At 42.0% G+C, this 16,216-nt stretch overlaps 3 protein-coding genes across 6 annotated transcripts; 2 read left to right on the top strand and 1 right to left on the bottom strand.

Moving 5' to 3' along the window:
* Positions 1 to 2,576: 2,576 nt before the first annotated feature.
* Positions 2,577 to 13,782, top strand: HYLS1 (HYLS1 centriolar and ciliogenesis associated). 3 transcript variants are annotated; one of them, XM_043873645.1, is made up of 4 exons: positions 2,712 to 2,762; positions 6,903 to 6,993; positions 9,815 to 9,931; positions 12,458 to 13,782. In XM_043873645.1, the coding sequence occupies exons 3-4, from the start codon at positions 9,918 to 9,920 to the stop codon at positions 13,386 to 13,388; spliced, it is 945 nt and encodes a 314-aa protein (XP_043729580.1). In that variant the 5' UTR covers positions 2,712 to 2,762; positions 6,903 to 6,993; positions 9,815 to 9,917; the 3' UTR covers positions 13,389 to 13,782. The 3 variants fall into 3 exon arrangements, with proteins under 3 accessions (XP_043729591.1, XP_043729580.1, XP_043729587.1); XM_043873652.1 differs by lacking the exon at positions 2,712 to 2,762 and adding an exon at positions 7,445 to 7,527 and having other exon boundaries at positions 6,946 to 6,993; XM_043873656.1 differs by lacking the exon at positions 6,903 to 6,993 and having other exon boundaries at positions 2,577 to 2,762.
* Positions 4,099 to 6,851, top strand: LOC122675263 (splicing factor U2AF 35 kDa subunit-like). The gene has a single exon (XM_043873687.1). It carries the CDS (start codon positions 6,010 to 6,012, stop codon positions 6,715 to 6,717), a length of 708 nt encoding a protein of 235 aa, XP_043729622.1. The 5' UTR covers positions 4,099 to 6,009; the 3' UTR covers positions 6,718 to 6,851.
* LOC122675179 (tRNA pseudouridine(38/39) synthase) lies at positions 7,009 to 15,693 on the bottom strand. Of its 2 annotated transcripts, none has more exons than XM_043873624.1 (5): positions 15,648 to 15,693; positions 8,849 to 9,269; positions 8,171 to 8,736; positions 7,434 to 7,624; positions 7,009 to 7,319 (listed from the first exon to the last, which is right to left on the bottom strand). In XM_043873624.1, exons 2-5 carry the CDS (start codon positions 9,224 to 9,226, stop codon positions 7,009 to 7,011), a joined length of 1,446 nt encoding a protein of 481 aa, XP_043729559.1. In that variant the 5' UTR covers positions 9,227 to 9,269; positions 15,648 to 15,693. The 2 variants fall into 2 exon arrangements, with proteins under 2 accessions (XP_043729559.1, XP_043729550.1); XM_043873615.1 differs by lacking the exon at positions 15,648 to 15,693 and adding an exon at positions 13,758 to 13,882.
* Between the last annotated feature and the right edge of the window lie 523 nt (positions 15,694 to 16,216).

Raw genomic sequence — 16,216 nt, 5'->3', positions numbered from 1 at the left:
AGCATAAGTATGTAACTAGTTGAAAGCAATATTTGAATGTACAAAGACACAGATGGGTTAATTAAACCAGTTAGGCTGAATCAGGGAAAGCATCTGGAAAAGGGCTGTGTTACCACCAAAAGGTAAGGAAGCTATGTTAATCTACATCACTTAAACACAATCAGCAAAATTCAGATTATGTGAAACACCACAGGACCAACAACCGGGCTCCTTCAAAGGAAATGCAAGGGAGAAATATGGAGGTGGACGTGTAGAATAAGAGAAGCTTGAACCAATTACAACCAATCACAACCAACCACAACTATCAACCAATCACAGTGTGTGAACTGGATAGGATCCTAGGTTAAACAAGTACAGTAAAGGGGAAAAAAAACAAAACTATGCACAAGTAGAAACTAAGGAAATACATTAAATATTTTAGATATAATAAGATTGTGGTTATGCTTTTTAAAAGTCCTTTATGTTTTTAGAAATCATACTGATATATTTATAGATTTTTGATGCTTGATATGTGCTTCAAATAAATACAGGAGTTATGTGGATAGTGATATAGAAGTGATGAGATTGCTATGCAGTCTCTCAGTTGTGTCCGACTCCTTGCAACCCTATGGACTGCAGCACGCCAGACTTCCCTGTCCTTCACCATTTCCAGGAGCTTGCTCAAACTCATGTCCATTGAGTCGTGAGGCCATTCAACCATCTCATCCTCAGTCATCTCCTCCTCCTCCTGCCTTCAATCTTTCCCAGCATCAGGGTCTTTTCCAGTGAGTCAGCTCTTCGCCATCAGGTGGCCAAAGTACTGGAGCTTCAGCTTCAGCATCAGTTCTCCCAATGAATATTCAGGACTGATTTTCTTTAGGATTGACTGATTTGATCTCTTTGCAGTCCAAGGGACTCTCAAGAGTCTTCTGCAACACCACAGTTCAAAAGCATCAATTCTTCAGTGCTCAGCCTTCTTTATGGTCCAACTCTCACACCCATACGTAGATTGGCCAGAAGTTAATAATTGTTGGAGCTGGGCACTGAGGTCATGTAGCTGCATTTTTTCCATATGTTTGAAATTTTCCTCACTACATTTTTTTGAAGATGCAGTTTGCTTTGCCAGAATAGGATTTTCTTCCATTTACTGTAGTTTAGATGACCCTGGTTGTTTTCTTGACCTGGGTTATGGATTTTAAGGAATCATGGGGATTATCAAATCAGATCTAGACAAAGCTAGAAAATGAAGTGGTCCATTAAAAAACAAGGATTTAGAACACACGGTTCCACCTGAAATGCGACAGGAGATAGATGCTTCAAGTTATTAAAGGGTTTCAAAGATAAAATTCTAACAAAAAGGACAAGAAATTAATAAGGGATGTGTGTAAGGAGTTTGTTGAATGAGCAAAGCAATGGTTAAGAAAAATGATTCTGTCCACTCTTGTTTCTAAGACAAAGTAGAGATTCAATGCCAATGAAAAAGACATGCAGCGATGAGATGACCAAACCACAAAATGGGATATTTTGTTCATGAGAAAAGAATGTGCGCTAAAGCCGTGTTCAGACACTGGAGATCTAGGGGTAGGGTCATTCAGACCTTTGCAAAAGGACTTCTGCCATCTTCTCCTCTGTTTATTCCTTTTACCTCAACAATCCAAAGTGCACAGGTCCTAGGAAAAAGGTGGTAAGAGTAAGGGATAACTGAAGTTTGGAGGAAAAGGTTAAAGATCATATTCTCCCTCTCAATCCTGAATTTAAGAAATCGTGTAAATTAAATCTGTCACCTTTCTATTTGCATGAGGTGGGGTATAGAACGCTCAGGACTTGGAAGGACAAGTTGCTTTACACAGGTTGCAGGGAGGTGACTGGGACCTTGGGCTGTGAAGACCTCTACCCTTTTTCTCTTCTAGGCCTCACCCTCAAGAATTCTCAAAGCCCTAGAACGTTTTTTTCCTAGGTATGTAAACAAAACAGCACTTAAGGGTTAAGATTATGGGAAGGGAGTAGAAGGAAGCATTTGAGCTTAAGCGAGGGCTGCTTCTAGCAAGGAAGTCGGAGTGGCGGAATCATTTTGAGAGTCACGTTGGCAAGCGCTGGAGACACACAATGGGTCAAATCAGAGAGCCTAGGAAGCCAGGGAAAGGACTGCGCTTTATACGGGTCTTTATACGGAAACTGCGCTTGTCAGACTCCAGGGAGACTGCTGCGGAGTCGGGTGGGGTGAAGTGGAGAGGAGAGGGCTGTGGAAGAGGCGGAATCGGGGTAGAGGGCTCTAAAAGAGGGAAGAGATTGATTCCCCTGACGTAGACGGAACGTTCAGAACGCCTCTCCCAAAATCCAGCTATCTCGCTGTTCGGTAACCTCGAGAGTTAACCGAGCCTCAGAAGTCCGCCCCTCCCCTTCGGGTCACCTGCTTGGCGACGCCGCGGTGGTTCCGGGTTACGCGCTGGAGCTTGGCGGCGCGCGGACCTCGCCGAATCCGAGCCGCGAGTCCCAGGCCTCCTCCCGCCCGTGGGGGAGGGCCAAGAGAAGATACGCACCAATTGGGATGTACACTTTGAAGACGTTTACTCTATGGGCCAATAAGAAGCCGGAGGGCGTGGCCTAGGGGCCGGACTGTTGGCTCTTCGGGTTTAAACCTGGGCGGCCGGGCCGTTAACGGCAGCTTGGACGCGTTTGTGGCCGGTACGCCTGTGTGAGCTGCGGGAAGCTAACTGAAACCTGCGGTGGTGCGATAGCCGCGCCGCGGGACTCGGTGCGGCCGACGGAAATCGGCTGGGCAGGTAAGCGGGCACATAAGGGGAGAAGTGGTACACGGGCCCCCCCCCAGGGCCTCCCGCCCGCCCACGGCTGTAGAGATGGGGCTCTGAGTAGCGAGGAGTTGGAGTCTCCCTCCTCTGGTTGCCGGTCCCCCGGGCGCTCAGTGCAGAGCCCAGGTGTGCGGCCTCTGGGGGCACGTGTGAGCGGTGCCGTGCGTGCCTCCGGCGCGCCCGAACCCCGAGGTCACGTTATGCTCCCACTGCCGGTCCACTGCCCGCCGGGCGGCTGCCGCGGCGAGGACCCCAGTGGTCCGTCCACCCGGCTCTGCGAGGGGACCGGGCTTTGGGGCGGCGGGACCCGTGCCCGCGGAGGAGTCAGCTTCCTCGGAGGCTGGCCCCGAGCGTGCGAGACGGTGACCACGCCCCGGGCCAGCTGGTGCAGACTCTGTGTTGTCATTGTGAAGGGAGAAACCTCTTCTCCCCTTCCAGTTGGTTTCACCTTTGTCAAATTCTGTATGTTACAGTGCGAGAAACTCTTTGCCTAGTGAGTTAGGATAGCGTGTAGAATTGAAGAACCCTTTAGTCTTGCCCAGAATGAAAAAAAAAAAACAAAAAAACTTTTTTTTTCCTGGTTATAAAAGTTACACAGTCTCATTATTTTTAGAAATCCAAGCACTGGTAAATACATACTAAAAAAGGAAGAAAATACTCGCGATTCTGTCAGCCACAGATTAAAAATCAGTGTTCCTATTTGGGTTTACTTCAGATATTTACATGACTGTCAAGTGTATTTGTTTTGAATATAACAAAGCATTTTCACTTAAAAAGCAGATCATGCCTCAGTCCCTAGTATTTCAGGAATAAGACATTTGATCCATATCAAATGGAGACATGCATTATCATTTTTAATGGGGGCATAATATTTCTTGCTGTGGCTCTACTATGCCATATTATTTAACCTGTCCCCTAATGGATGGACATTTGTTCTTCTAACTCATCATCAGAAAACAATATGGTAGTGGTTACTTGCAGACGTATATGTTTGCATTCTTGTCCAGTTTATCTCCTTAGAATAATTTCTTGGAAATGGATTGTGGCTTCGAAATAATGGTACAGTTTAAATTCCGATTCAGGGTGGGAGGGAGGCTAAACAGGGAGGGGATACACACTTATGGCTGATTCCAATACAGCATGGCAGAAACCAATACAGCATTGTAAAACAATTAGAAATAAATTCTGGTTCATAATGCCAGAGTGCCCTCTAGAAAAACTGTCGGTTCCCCCTCCCCCACCCCCCTCAGCAGTACAGAGTGTAAGAGTAAATTTCTCCACACTCTGCCCTGCATTAAAAAATCTTACCAATCTAAAAGGATAACTTAATGTTTTTATTTGCATTATTGATGAGATGGAACTTTTTATGTTTATTAGTCATGATTTCTTTGATAAATCGTCTGTCTTTCGTCTATTCTGCTGGTGTGTGTCACTTTTAATAACTCTCTAAGAGGAATGTGAATTAGTGATTTTTGAACCTGTTATATAATTTCCACTAGTCTGTTGTTTCTTTGGATTATGGTTATCTTTTTTTAGGGTATTTTGTTTTCTTTTGCTCTAATATTGCTGTGCTTGAAGCTACACGCTTCACTTCCAAGAAGTAGAGGAATTTGTTCTAACTCAGCAAAGTTTAGAATCTTAACTAGTGACCCAGCCCCTCTTCCAATTTTAAACCCTTCCCTTCCACTCTTGAAATCCTTTGATTTGTAACTAACTCAATCGAATACTTAATCGCTTCAGGCTTTGACAAGATACTGCTGGATATTTTGGTGCAGATAATATCTGTATTTATCTACAAAATATAAGCTGTTCTAGCATCTGTGTGAAGGTTTCCCTATAGGTAAGGAGAAAGGATTATCAGTTCTTTACATTAAAAAAGAAAGAGAAGAAACTGACAGCTACTTACGGATTTTGCTAAATTATATATTTTATTATTTGCAAACACTTGTCTTCATACACTCAAGAAAAAGTGTGCAATAATTTGACTGCAAAGAAAACATGCTAATCATAGTATAGTACACATGCTATTTAAAAAAAAAAAATCACTTTGGGCTTTAGTATTGGAAATCCACCCAGCCCAGTGTCCTGTTCCATTTCTGTCCCTACTTTCCTCTGTTCTGTGTTTATCTCTTCGGTAGGTAGTTTTGTATTGCATGAACGTTGAAATGGATGGTGTAATAGTTCTCGCAAAGCACTGTTTTATTTATATATGTAACATATACTTGCATGTTATGTATATAAAATCTTGTTTAAACTTCACAACCTATTGAAATAATTGTTTTCCAAAATAAAAGCTAAGCCCTGCTTTACTTCTTACATTCATTTAGTCCTTACCATGGGTCAGACTTTGGAGTTTGTACATTGTATTATACAATACAGATAATTCTGCAAAGTTACATTTGGGGACTTCTGATTTGCTTCATTTGTGATGATTGTCCTGAGTTTTTTCTTTTTTTTTGTCTTGAGTTTTTCTGTGGCAACTACCAGAAATAGTGTCACTAAATCCTTATTCTCCTAGATTTGATAATACATCTATGTTAACCTTGAAAGGATTTCACTTAAGATCAAAGACCCTGATCCTTTCTCTTTTGCTTCTACTATAGACTCTCCTAAGCATGGCTTTTTAGTTAGTTGCTTTTTGTCTCATGTATCATTTTTTAGAGTTGATTTTTTTGATTCCCTAAACTCTGTTCTTTTACTAGGTTTTTGTTTTTGTTTTTTTCAATTGAAAATTAACGCCAGTGAAAGTACATTGAAATAAGGTAGAAAGTTGAAAAAAATAAAATGCTTTGGTTTGTTCTTATATGTTTAAGTGGGAATATTTTGCTACACTCCATGATTATGCTAAAAACAGAAGGATCTTTACCTCAAAATTAAAGGAGAAAGACCATTTGTGGCTCACATAGCGCTATTAATAGATGGATAAGCTTCGTAAAAGATGCTGTGTTTTATCTACTTAACTCATTTTCACTAAACCAGTTTATCAAATATATGTTTTGTTTTTAAGTTTTGATACTTGAGCAAAGCTCTTTATGAGAACTCAGATGAGTAGTGTCATTTGCTTTTAAAAAGAACAGCACAACAAATCAGATACTTGTGGGTTCTGGTTTTAATGAATTTGAACACAAGGCACAGGTTCCCAGGTGTATGTAAATACATGTCCATTTAAAAATTTCTTCTTGTCTCCGGCGTCGGCAGCGGTGTCGGCTGCGAGTGGGAAATGGCGGAGTACTTGGCCTCCATCTTCGGCACCGAGAAAGACAAAGTCAACTGTTCATTTTATTTCAAAATTGGAGCATGTCGTCATGGAGACAGATGTTCTCGGTTGCACAATAAACCGACCTTCAGCCAGACCATTGCCCTCTTGAACATTTACCGTAACCCTCAAAACTCTTCGCAGTCTGCTGACGGTTTGCGCTGTGCTGTGAGCGATGTAGAGATGCAAGAACGTTATGATGAATTCTTTGAGGAGGTTTTCACAGAAATGGAGGAGAAGTATGGGGAGGTGGAAGAGATGAACGTCTGTGACAACCTCGGAGACCACCTCGTGGGGAACGTGTATATCAAGTTTCGCCGTGAAGAAGACGCGGAAAAGGCTGTGATTGACTTGAACAACCGCTGGTTTAACGGCCAGCCGATCCACGCCGAGCTCTCCCCAGTGACCGACTTCAGAGAAGCCTGCTGCCGCCAGTACGAGATAGGAGAGTGCACGCGGGGCGGCTTCTGCAACTTCATGCACCTGAAGCCCATCTCCCGGGACCTGCGACGGGAGCTGTATGGGCGCCCGCGCAAGAAGCATAGATCGAGGTCCCGCTCCCAGGAGCATCGCTCTCGGTCCCAAGACCATGGTTGCCGCGGTGGAGGTGGCAGAGGGCAGGAGCGTGACAGGAGGCAGTCGAAAAACCGGAAAAGGTCCGGGCGGTTCTGAGCCATGCCATTTCTACCGTATGTCTGCTAGAGAGTGTTGTAGTTGATTGACCAAACCAGTTCATAATGGGAATTTAAAAAAAAAAAAACAAAAACAAAGATGGGTTTCTGAATAAAATTTGTAGTGATAAAATTAAAATTTAAAAAAATAAAATAAAAATTTCTTCTTGTTTCTCCTACCTCTAGTTCTCCTGGACAGGAATGACGGAATGTTTAAACTTCTTGTTCAAGTAAGACTTCTTTAGCCTAATGGTGCTTTGTTGCCTCCTAGATCTTGGTGAGTTTTCTGTGGTTAAATGATGCTTTTAAGTTCTGCATCAACACAAATTCTCTTCGTTGGCTTCTCAAAAACAGTATTTTCTTCCTCTAGTGTGTCACTACAGTCCCTTTTGGCTTTTGTTTCTTCCTCATGGGATAAATGTGGGTGTTCAATGCGTCCCCTACGTACAAAATGCTCGATCCGGGATTCTAATCCTTGGCATTTAGGACGATCCATTAGGGGCTTATAAGTGCGCATTTTCACTCCTTCTACAAAGGCACTGGTCTGCTTCATGACAGAGGGCTTAACATTTCTCCATTCTATCATTCCATCCATCTTTGGTCCTGTAATATATACAGTCAAGCATTATAGTGGATACTTTACCACAACAGAATCACTTCCAAACTCTGTGAATCTCCCTCCCCCACAACCCTGGATAACTTTGGTTCCCATCATACCTGTTCCACAGGGCAGTGCAACAGAGTCCAGTCCTTGCAGCATACTATACAACATCTGAGTTTTCACAGCATGATTAGCCCATAGTTGCTGAAGGTGGGTAACATTGAACTCCTGAACTTCCCGGTCATAGATCCACTTAATATTTTCAAACTTACAGTCATACAAGACTAAAGGATATTCCACAGCCATGCTAGACAAGAAACAGGATGAGAATACACAGCAGCCATCCAGCAGGTCTTAAAAAACAGGATCAGCTGGCTTAAGAGGAGGGGCGAAATTTTGTCAATATGGAGTATGTAATAGTTGAGAAGATATGACACCATCCCTCATGTTGAACAACTTTATAACTAAAAAAAGAAAAATGCAGCAAACCATGGATCACTTAGTTAGGCTTGATCTACATTATGGAAAATTTCAATTGTAACAAGTCACCTAGAAGTGAGTTGACTTGGCCCCACCATAATGCTGTAAAACTATCTAAGGGGCGTGGTCCAGACACTTGTTACTTACTAAAGGGACAGAACAATGACAGAAGAAAATGAAAAGGTAATCACTGTTACATGTTCATAACGTTCTACAAGTTAGAGTAAAAGCCTCATGAAGGGAGAATCAGAAACTTAGTTTTTTAGACAATGGTGGGGAGAGGAAGAATATTTTAAAATATATTCTAATATATCTAAGGGCAATAGCTGTTTTTTTGGGGGGGGGACGGTCTGGGTTTGTGTTTTTAACTTACCTATATTGAGGCTTCTGGGGATTTTTCTCTATGTTCAGCAGCTCATCAATAACCTCTGGCTTCTCCATTCCTTGGCCAATCAGAAAAAGAATAGCCATCATACAGCGGACTTGATGATAAAGGAACGCCTGACCAGTCACTTCAAACTGGCATAACTGAAAGGGTTCTTGCCATCCCTCCTCGGCCAGGTTCTGGCCCACTCGCTGTACTTGAGCAGACAGGATGGTCCTCTGAAAATTAATCACCCCATTGGCTACGTCCATTTTACATAAGTTCCTAAAATCATGTGTGCCAACATACTTCTGAGCTGCATAGTTCATGGTTACAATGTCTAAGTTAGCACAAGGGAAAAAATAGCGGTAGGTCCGCTCAAGACAGCTGAACCTAGCACTGAAGCTAGTTTCTACGGGAGCCCAGGCCAGCACTCGGATGTCTGGAGGCAATACCCGGTTGAGAATGTGGGTATAACGGATCTCTGTAGCCACATCATTGACTTCGTCTTTTAAGTTAAGATCCTCAGAATCCCTGCCCTTTGGAAAGTGAGAACGTAGGTCAAGAGAAATCACCTGTGGAATTAAGAGAACGATATTTAGAGATACAAATAATCTGAATCCTCAGTATGTACACCTAGAATGTATTAGGATTGCTTGCTTTGCAAAACAGGACAATGGCCCTTACCTGTCCAAAGGCACTAACTCCTTTGTCTGTTCGCCCACACCGGTGATAGTTGGATGTCTGCCTGTTTTCTACCAGTCGAGTCTTGGTTAGAGCCTCAAACAGTTTCTCTTCAATTGTATTGCTTGTGTTTTCCTGACTGGCAAAGCCCTGATATCCCCAGCCCAGATAGGCGATCTTTAGAGCTACATGTCTTTGACCGTGAGCACTGAAATCAAAGGCACGCTTAGCTTTCCCCCCAGCTCCTGAAGAATTCTCTCGAATGTTTGAGTCCTTGTTCGTGGCCTGTTCTTTTTTAAGTCGCTTTACCTCCTGCTCCAGTTCCTGTACTCTCTTTAGGAGTTTCTCAGTCTGGATTCTGTCTGCGTCATTTTCAGCCATGATATGACAACCTCGGGAATAAATACAAAGAGATCCACCCTATCTGAAAAGAGAGTAAAGAGACACAGTTTTAGTGCTGATTCCCTTGGTGATGTTGGTATCTATCATTCCATTATATTCAAACAGTATCTAAGATTTAATTTGAGGCCTAAGGGATATATAGACGTTGGATTCTGCCCAGGGATACAAGCCCTAGCTTCATTATTGTGGATCGATCATCTAGATATTATTCTTTTCCATCATGTCTGGTCAATTCACAGTGAAAAAGGAAGGTAGCATCAAACAAAAAATAAAAAAATCCAGCTAGCATTGTTAACATTTAAGTAGTCAGAATTTAGGGGAAATGTAGATTTCAATTGTCTATTATTCATGAGCCGAGATGGTGGAGGATTGATGTTATTGATATTTTTCCCCTAAAACATTTCCTTTTGATGTCTCATTATATTTGTGCTATCTTCCAATCATAAAATCTTTTTATATGGAGTATTATGTCTATGTCAAGTTTCTGCTGCTTTCTAATATTGCAGATAAAATTAGTGCTTGTGGTGGGTGGTGTGTTCTGTCATCTCAAACAGTTCTGTCTTAAAGGTGGTGCAGCTCAAGCTGGCCCAGTGGAAGAAACTTGTCAGTGATTGTACTTCATATTGGAAGTAGAATCTGGAATCAAGATTTTACCCCTTTAAGCAGCTTGATGGCACAAAGAAGGTAATTAAGCATTAAGATCTTTCTAAGTCAAATTTAATGCATGTTCTGATAAGAGATTTCTGTACCTCTAGTAGTTAAAATTGTCATGATGGAAAACTAAAGTCACTCTGGATAATATAATTTAGATATCAGTGTTGAAATTCCTGACGTATTGCAATAATCTGAGGACAACTGTACCTACATCTGTAAACTGGGATGGTACTAGACAGTCTTTGACTGATGGTTACTTTACGTCTAGGTAACTCATTTAGTTTTTTGCTCTTTGAGTTTCTATGACAGATACAAATTTAAATGTAAAAAATGAAACTATACAAGTATTAGGAGAAAACATGACATAACCATCTTACAATCTTGAAGTAGGGAAGGCATAAGTAAGGAGCTGCAGAAACCCAAAAAACTGCGACCACCTAAGAATATGTTTCTAACAACCAAAAGTCAGAAGTTAGATAACAAACTGGAAGAAAACTGTAATGATAGTATGTATTTCATATATACTCAGCTTTCATATAAAGATCTATAAGGAAAATACCAGCAACCTGAGAGGTAAACGGAAACAAGCATATTTCATACAGAGGGAAAAAAATCTCACAAATGTATGCAAAGATGCTCAAATTTACTCAATTTAAATAAATGCCAGTATATAGGAGGGCTGTTTCATCAAACTGACTGCAAAGAGGAGAGTGTTTGATAGTATACCACCTTGAAGAGAGGAACGAGAAACAAGCTTTGGAATACACACTCAGTACTTCTTTAGAGGGAATCAGGCAACAGCTATGAAAATTGAGTGCACACATGCCTTTGACCCACCTATTCCATTTCTAGAAATTGAATGTACACATATGCTTGCACAAGTATGTAAAACTTAACAAGGTATTTGTTATAAGACTCGTTTTTAAGAACAAAAATGAAATCACTAAATTAAATCACTCTGGAACACGCTGAATAAATTATGGTATGTCCATACCTTGGACTTCTATATACCTTTAAACAATGAAGTCAGTCTCTTATTTCTGACACTGACACAGCTGGATCACTAAGACTGTTTAGGACTCAAAAGAGTTTCTTTATGGTATAAAAATGTGTATATGAATATGGAAAATTACTGGAGAAATGATAAGAAGCTGCCTTTGACAGTGAAACTTGCTTTGGGTGAGGGGGTGGGGAGTCCTTGCTTTAAACTACATGTACATGTACATGTATTAGTTTTTCAGCCTGAGAAAAATATCAGAGATACAGGAAATAGTGGGCAGTAGATACGCATTCTAGATCCAGTCAGGAAACTGGCATTGGGTGTTTGGTTTGGGTACTTAAAGGACTTAAGCATAAGGAGTGTGTGCTTGTGATGGTCTTTTGGATCAAATCACTCTCACAGTTAAAAGCATGGACTCTGAACCCAGACTGCCTGAGTTAGCATTCCAGCTCAACCACTTACTAGCGCTGTAACCTTAGGCTATTTAATCTGTCCATGCCTCATGCTACTCATCTGTGAAAAGGAGATACTAAAAGTACTTATCCCACAGCTGTGAGGATTACATGAGTTAATAAATGTAAAGCACACGAAAACAGTGCTGGGTCCATAAAGTGTCCCTCTAAAGTCCAAGTTAGATAATGTACATGAAGCATTATGCCCCATATCATTAATCTCTTGAGCTTTTCTTATGCCAGAACCCACCTATCCTAGGAGCTACTAAAGGTGGCAAGACTTCCAGGCAGTAAAATTGGGAGTGATTAAGAAGAGCCTGGAAATGAAAGCGGGTAATAAACCCTGAGTTGAGTTAATGCCTGCAAAATGACTGCAGCCATGAAATCAAAAGACGCTTGCTTCTTGGAAGAAAAGCTATGACCAAAGTAGACAGCATATTAAAAAGCAGAGACATTACTTTGGCAACTAAGGTCTGCCTAGCCAAAGCTATGATTTTTCCAGTAGTCATGTATGGAAGTGAGAGTGGACTCTAAAGAAAGCTGAGAGCCTAAGAATTGATGCTTTTGAACTGTGGTGGTGGAAACGACTCTTAAGAGTCCGTTGGACTGCCTGGAGATCAAACCAGTCCATCCTAAAAGAAATCAGTCGTGAATTTTCATTGGAAGGATTGATGTTGAAACTGAAACTCCAATACTCTGGCCACCTGCTGGGAAGAACTGACTCATTGGAAAAGACCCTGATGCTGGGAAAGATTGAAGGCAGGAGGAGAAGGGACGACAGAGGATGAGATGGTTGGAGGCATCACCGACTCGATGGACCTGAGTGAGCAAGCTCCAGGAGTTGGTGATGGACAGGGAAGCCTGGTGTGCTGCAGTCCATGGGGTCGCAAAGAGTCAAAGACGACAGAGCGACTGAACTGAACTGAGTTACTGCCCCTCCAAAGTGCTCCCTTACTGCCTGTACTAATCTGTATTTTACCACATACTTAACTGTTGTACTTATGACTGTTCTGTTTCACTGCTATAAAATAGTACATAGGAAGGGAATGGTGTTTGAGCTGGAAGTTTATTATCAGAGGTCTAATCAGTGATTTTCTCTTACAGAAGGTCCTTCAGTGTAGGAGAAGCAGTGGAGGAACTTGTGGGACCTGATGGACTAAAATGGGCTGATATGGATCCAGAAGAACGAATGCTAGTAGCCGCTAAAGCTTACACTCATATCTGTGCAGGCCACGGTGAGGGAGATGTCAGGAGAGAAGCCCAGTCCATCCTGTATGATCCCTACAGTAAAGCCTCAGTAACCTCAGGAAAGCGACCTGCTTTTCCTGCACAACTGCATTACCCACACATAGAAAGCAATGCCCCTTCAGAAGCAGTCTCAGAGACCTCCCAAAGACTCCGAAAGCCAGTTATGAAGAGAAAGGTGCTGCGTCGAAAGCCAGGTGGGGAAGTATTAGTGACAGATGAGTCAATGATCAGTGAATCAGAGTCTGGTACAGAAAGTGACATGGATGTCTGGGACTTAAGACAAAGGCTGATGAATCTGCACTTCCAGGAAGACAGGGAATCTCCAGTTGATATTTCACAAAAATTTAGTCTACCACGTGAATACCAAGGAATTTCTCAAGATCAGCTCATTTGCTATCTACGAAGAGAAGAAATAGGCCCTCCAGCTTATGAACAAGACCTGATTGTTGCCAGCCGGCCCAAGTCCTTTATCCTCCCAAGGCTGGACCAGTTGAGCCGAAACCGGGGCAAGATAGACCGGGTAGCCCGCTATTTTGAATATAAACGAGACTGGGACTCCATGCGGTTACCTGGTGAAGATCACAGAAAGGAATTACGCTGGGGTATCCGAGAGCAGATGCTTTGTCGTGCAGAAGCCCAGTCCAAGCCTCAGCATATATATGTTCCCAACAATTACCTAGTGCCAACTGAGAAGAAACGATCTGCCCTTCGCTGGGGTGTTCGTTGTGACCTTGCAAATGGTGTGATGCCCAAGAAACTTCCTTCCTTCCCTCTTTCTCCTTCTTAAGTCTTTTTTTTTTTTTAAACTAGTCTCTCCTTTCACAGGATTGTTTGCAATAATCTGGTTCTTAGTATCTCTCCTTTTATTTAAATAGAAACAACTAACTCAAAATACCATGGAACACAGAGTAAGGACTTCACCCATCACTGGTCTTTCCTAGATATATGTCACATTGGTATCTACCACTTAACTTCCAAATGACCATCACATCTAGCAGTTGCAAGAAGAATCATGCCAGAAAAACAGACCTAGGCTTTCTGTTTTGTCTTAGTGAGCAAAGCCAGCACTATTTGTTTCATGAACTTGTTACTTTTGGCCAGTGTGAGTTGCTGTTTTTATCACTGTGTTTTTAAAGTTGCTGAGCAGTAAGCTTACCTATTAAAGACTTTTGGAAATTTGTGAACTTGACCTTATTTTCCCTTAAATATTTTCCAAAGGCAATCTCAAACCTAGGTTATGATTCTGCTTCCAATCATACTCTGCACACATACTCTCCGCACCTAAATGAGAGCCAAAGGGAATGAACAAAAACCTGGCCTTTACACACAATCCTACATGAAGGAAGAGCAAGATAACCTTTGTTACTAAAGGAATACAGTAATTCCACTAACCATGTTAAATGTTTTTTAATAGATGCTCAATAATAGCACGATATCCCATGCAAAGTTCTAACCCAAGTTTTGTTTCACAATTATTTCAGTAATATGTTGCCCTCCGTTTGTCACTTCTGGAATGCCATACTTTTTATAATTTGCCTCTGAGATTTTCTTAGAGATCATGTCTGTCATTTGAAAGCTATTGCCACACTACAACAGAGCTTCAAACTTTTAGCAGCTGGAGCCAGATGCAGACATAACAACCAAAATAAATCTGGTTGTTGGGGTCAAATCACTAACTGAGCTCATCTGAACTCTTGGATCTGTTTGTTCTTCACTTCTGTTCCAATAATACCTAAAACCTGGGGGCTGTCAGGTTTAGCATTTAAGCCAGAAGAGTGACAGCAGAAATAGCTTGCTTGTTCAAGGGAAAAACAGCCATGTAACAAAAACGAATGACCTTGACCATTACTATCTGCTAAAATACATTTTCACTGTAATATTTAAGTTACATCATTCATTCACCCAGTTCCATTGTTAAGCATTCATCAGGGAGAGAAATAATCAGTGGCTCAAAGATACATGCAACATTCACTGCAAATAAGTAGAAACTGCCAACTGTCCAATAGTGAAGTAATTAGACATTAGTCATTGGAAATATATGGGAAGCTAATAGAAAAAGGAAAATTAGATCAAGCATACAGGCCGCACACACTGTCTGACTGCACACACAAAGCACAAGGAAAGATCAACACACCTAACTCCAGGTAGTGGGATTCAAGGTAGTTTGTACCTCTTAAAAAGTTAACAGCAACATAGCATTTTTTACATACAAATAGTTAAAAAAAAAAAACTCTCAATGGTTTGCCTCTTCATATATTTTTCAAACCCCAATATTACCTACCTTATGAAACCAATTAACTAGACCAAAGGTATTAAACCGGTAGTAAAACATTTTTGGTAAAAGGGAACTGACTCAGTAGTTTTCCCCAGAACGCCAGCTCCCCTCAGGGTGAAGCGCAGTGGTTCTCAAGCAGCTGTGTAATAGGAGGAAGGGAAGTAAAAGTCGCTCAGTCGTGTCTGACTGCGACCCCATGGTATACGGTCCATGGAAATCTCCAGCCCAGAATACTGGAGTGGGTAGACTTTCTCATCTCCAGGGGATCCTCCCAACCCAGGAATCGAACCCAGGTGTCCTGCATTGTGGGCAGATTCTTTATACCAGCTGAGCCACCACGGAAGTCCAGGAAAGGGGTCACCAAATTATCAAACCAATGTTCAAATTTGGGGGGAAACTGTTGCCACACCTCCCCACTCCACATACTACCGGAATCTCCACTTCTAACTAATATTTGGTTTCATGAGCAAACGAATTCTGAGGCAGAAGAGACTACACTCCGCGGTCCCAGGGGCCTCAAGAAATCGAAGTAAACAAGCTCCTAACTGCTGCACGTTTCTGAGAACTGCTACAAGAAACACCAGACACAAAAACACAGGGTCTTTAGCGAGGTTCCACTTCCATACTCAAAAGAGTGCTCTCCTGAAAAGATCAAGGTACAGAAAAGGGAGCATAGGGGAAATGACAGAAACGTCCATCTGCTTGCCCATCTGTTCGTTCCTCTTTGTAGAACCCAGAAAATAATTCACCCCCCAACACCCGCACACTTACCTTCCGGTTGTCGGCCACGCCGCTTTCTTCGAGACAGGAAGCTGTCACTTTGCGCCGGGTCCTCATGGGAAATGTAGTCCAACTTTATGGGAAATGTAGTTCTAAGAGCCGGGAGTGCAGGTTTAACACTGAAATCTGCCTAAAGTTTTGCAGTCCGGCCACATTCTAGGCACCTCCAACAAGGCATGATCTGGGGCCTGCGCGAGGACAAGAATAAAAGAGAGGATAATTTCTCGTCCGCTAAAATAATAGAACGTTAAATTTAAAGAACCTGACCCGATTTTATTCGTAGTTAAATTAGTAGGAAGCTATCACTGACAGTCGAAACCATTTACAATTAGACTCCACATGAAGGGCTGAAAAGGAATGTGATCGTTTCATAACAAATGACCGAGATATCTGAGTGACCGAACAAGAACGGGGAGTCTTGCTTCAGCACCACGGAGAGATCATAACTAGGATTTTGCGCTTTTTTCTAGAGATGCTGATTGAAATCTCAAGATTCCGGTTAGAAAACTCGAAGAAAAAGATATTCTGCTTCTTTTGTCCAGATGTAGCAGTCATTGGTG

The sequence above is a fragment of the Cervus elaphus genome, chromosome 2 (assembly GCF_910594005.1).
Source record: "Cervus elaphus chromosome 2, mCerEla1.1, whole genome shotgun sequence".
In the NCBI taxonomy this organism is placed as follows: Eukaryota; Metazoa; Chordata; class Mammalia; order Artiodactyla; family Cervidae; genus Cervus; species Cervus elaphus.
The sequence above is the reverse complement of the archived record's forward strand: the minus strand, read 5'-3'. Positions and strand labels throughout refer to the sequence as shown.

Coding starts and splice junctions, on each gene's coding strand:
- LOC122675263 (XM_043873687.1), top strand. CDS start 6,010: ATGGCGGAGTACTTGGCCTCCATCTTCGGCACCGAGAAAGACAAAGTC.
- LOC122675179 (XM_043873624.1), bottom strand. CDS start 9,226: ATGGCTGAAAATGACGCAGACAGAATCCAGACTGAGAAACTCCTAAAG. Junction 8,737..8,848: donor GAGTTAGTGCCTTTGGACAG/GTAAGGGCCATT, acceptor TTAATTCCACAG/GTGATTTCTCTTGACCTACG. Junction 7,320..7,433: donor TGCACTGCCCTGTGGAACAG/GTATGATGGGAA, acceptor TATATATTACAG/GACCAAAGATGGATGGAATG.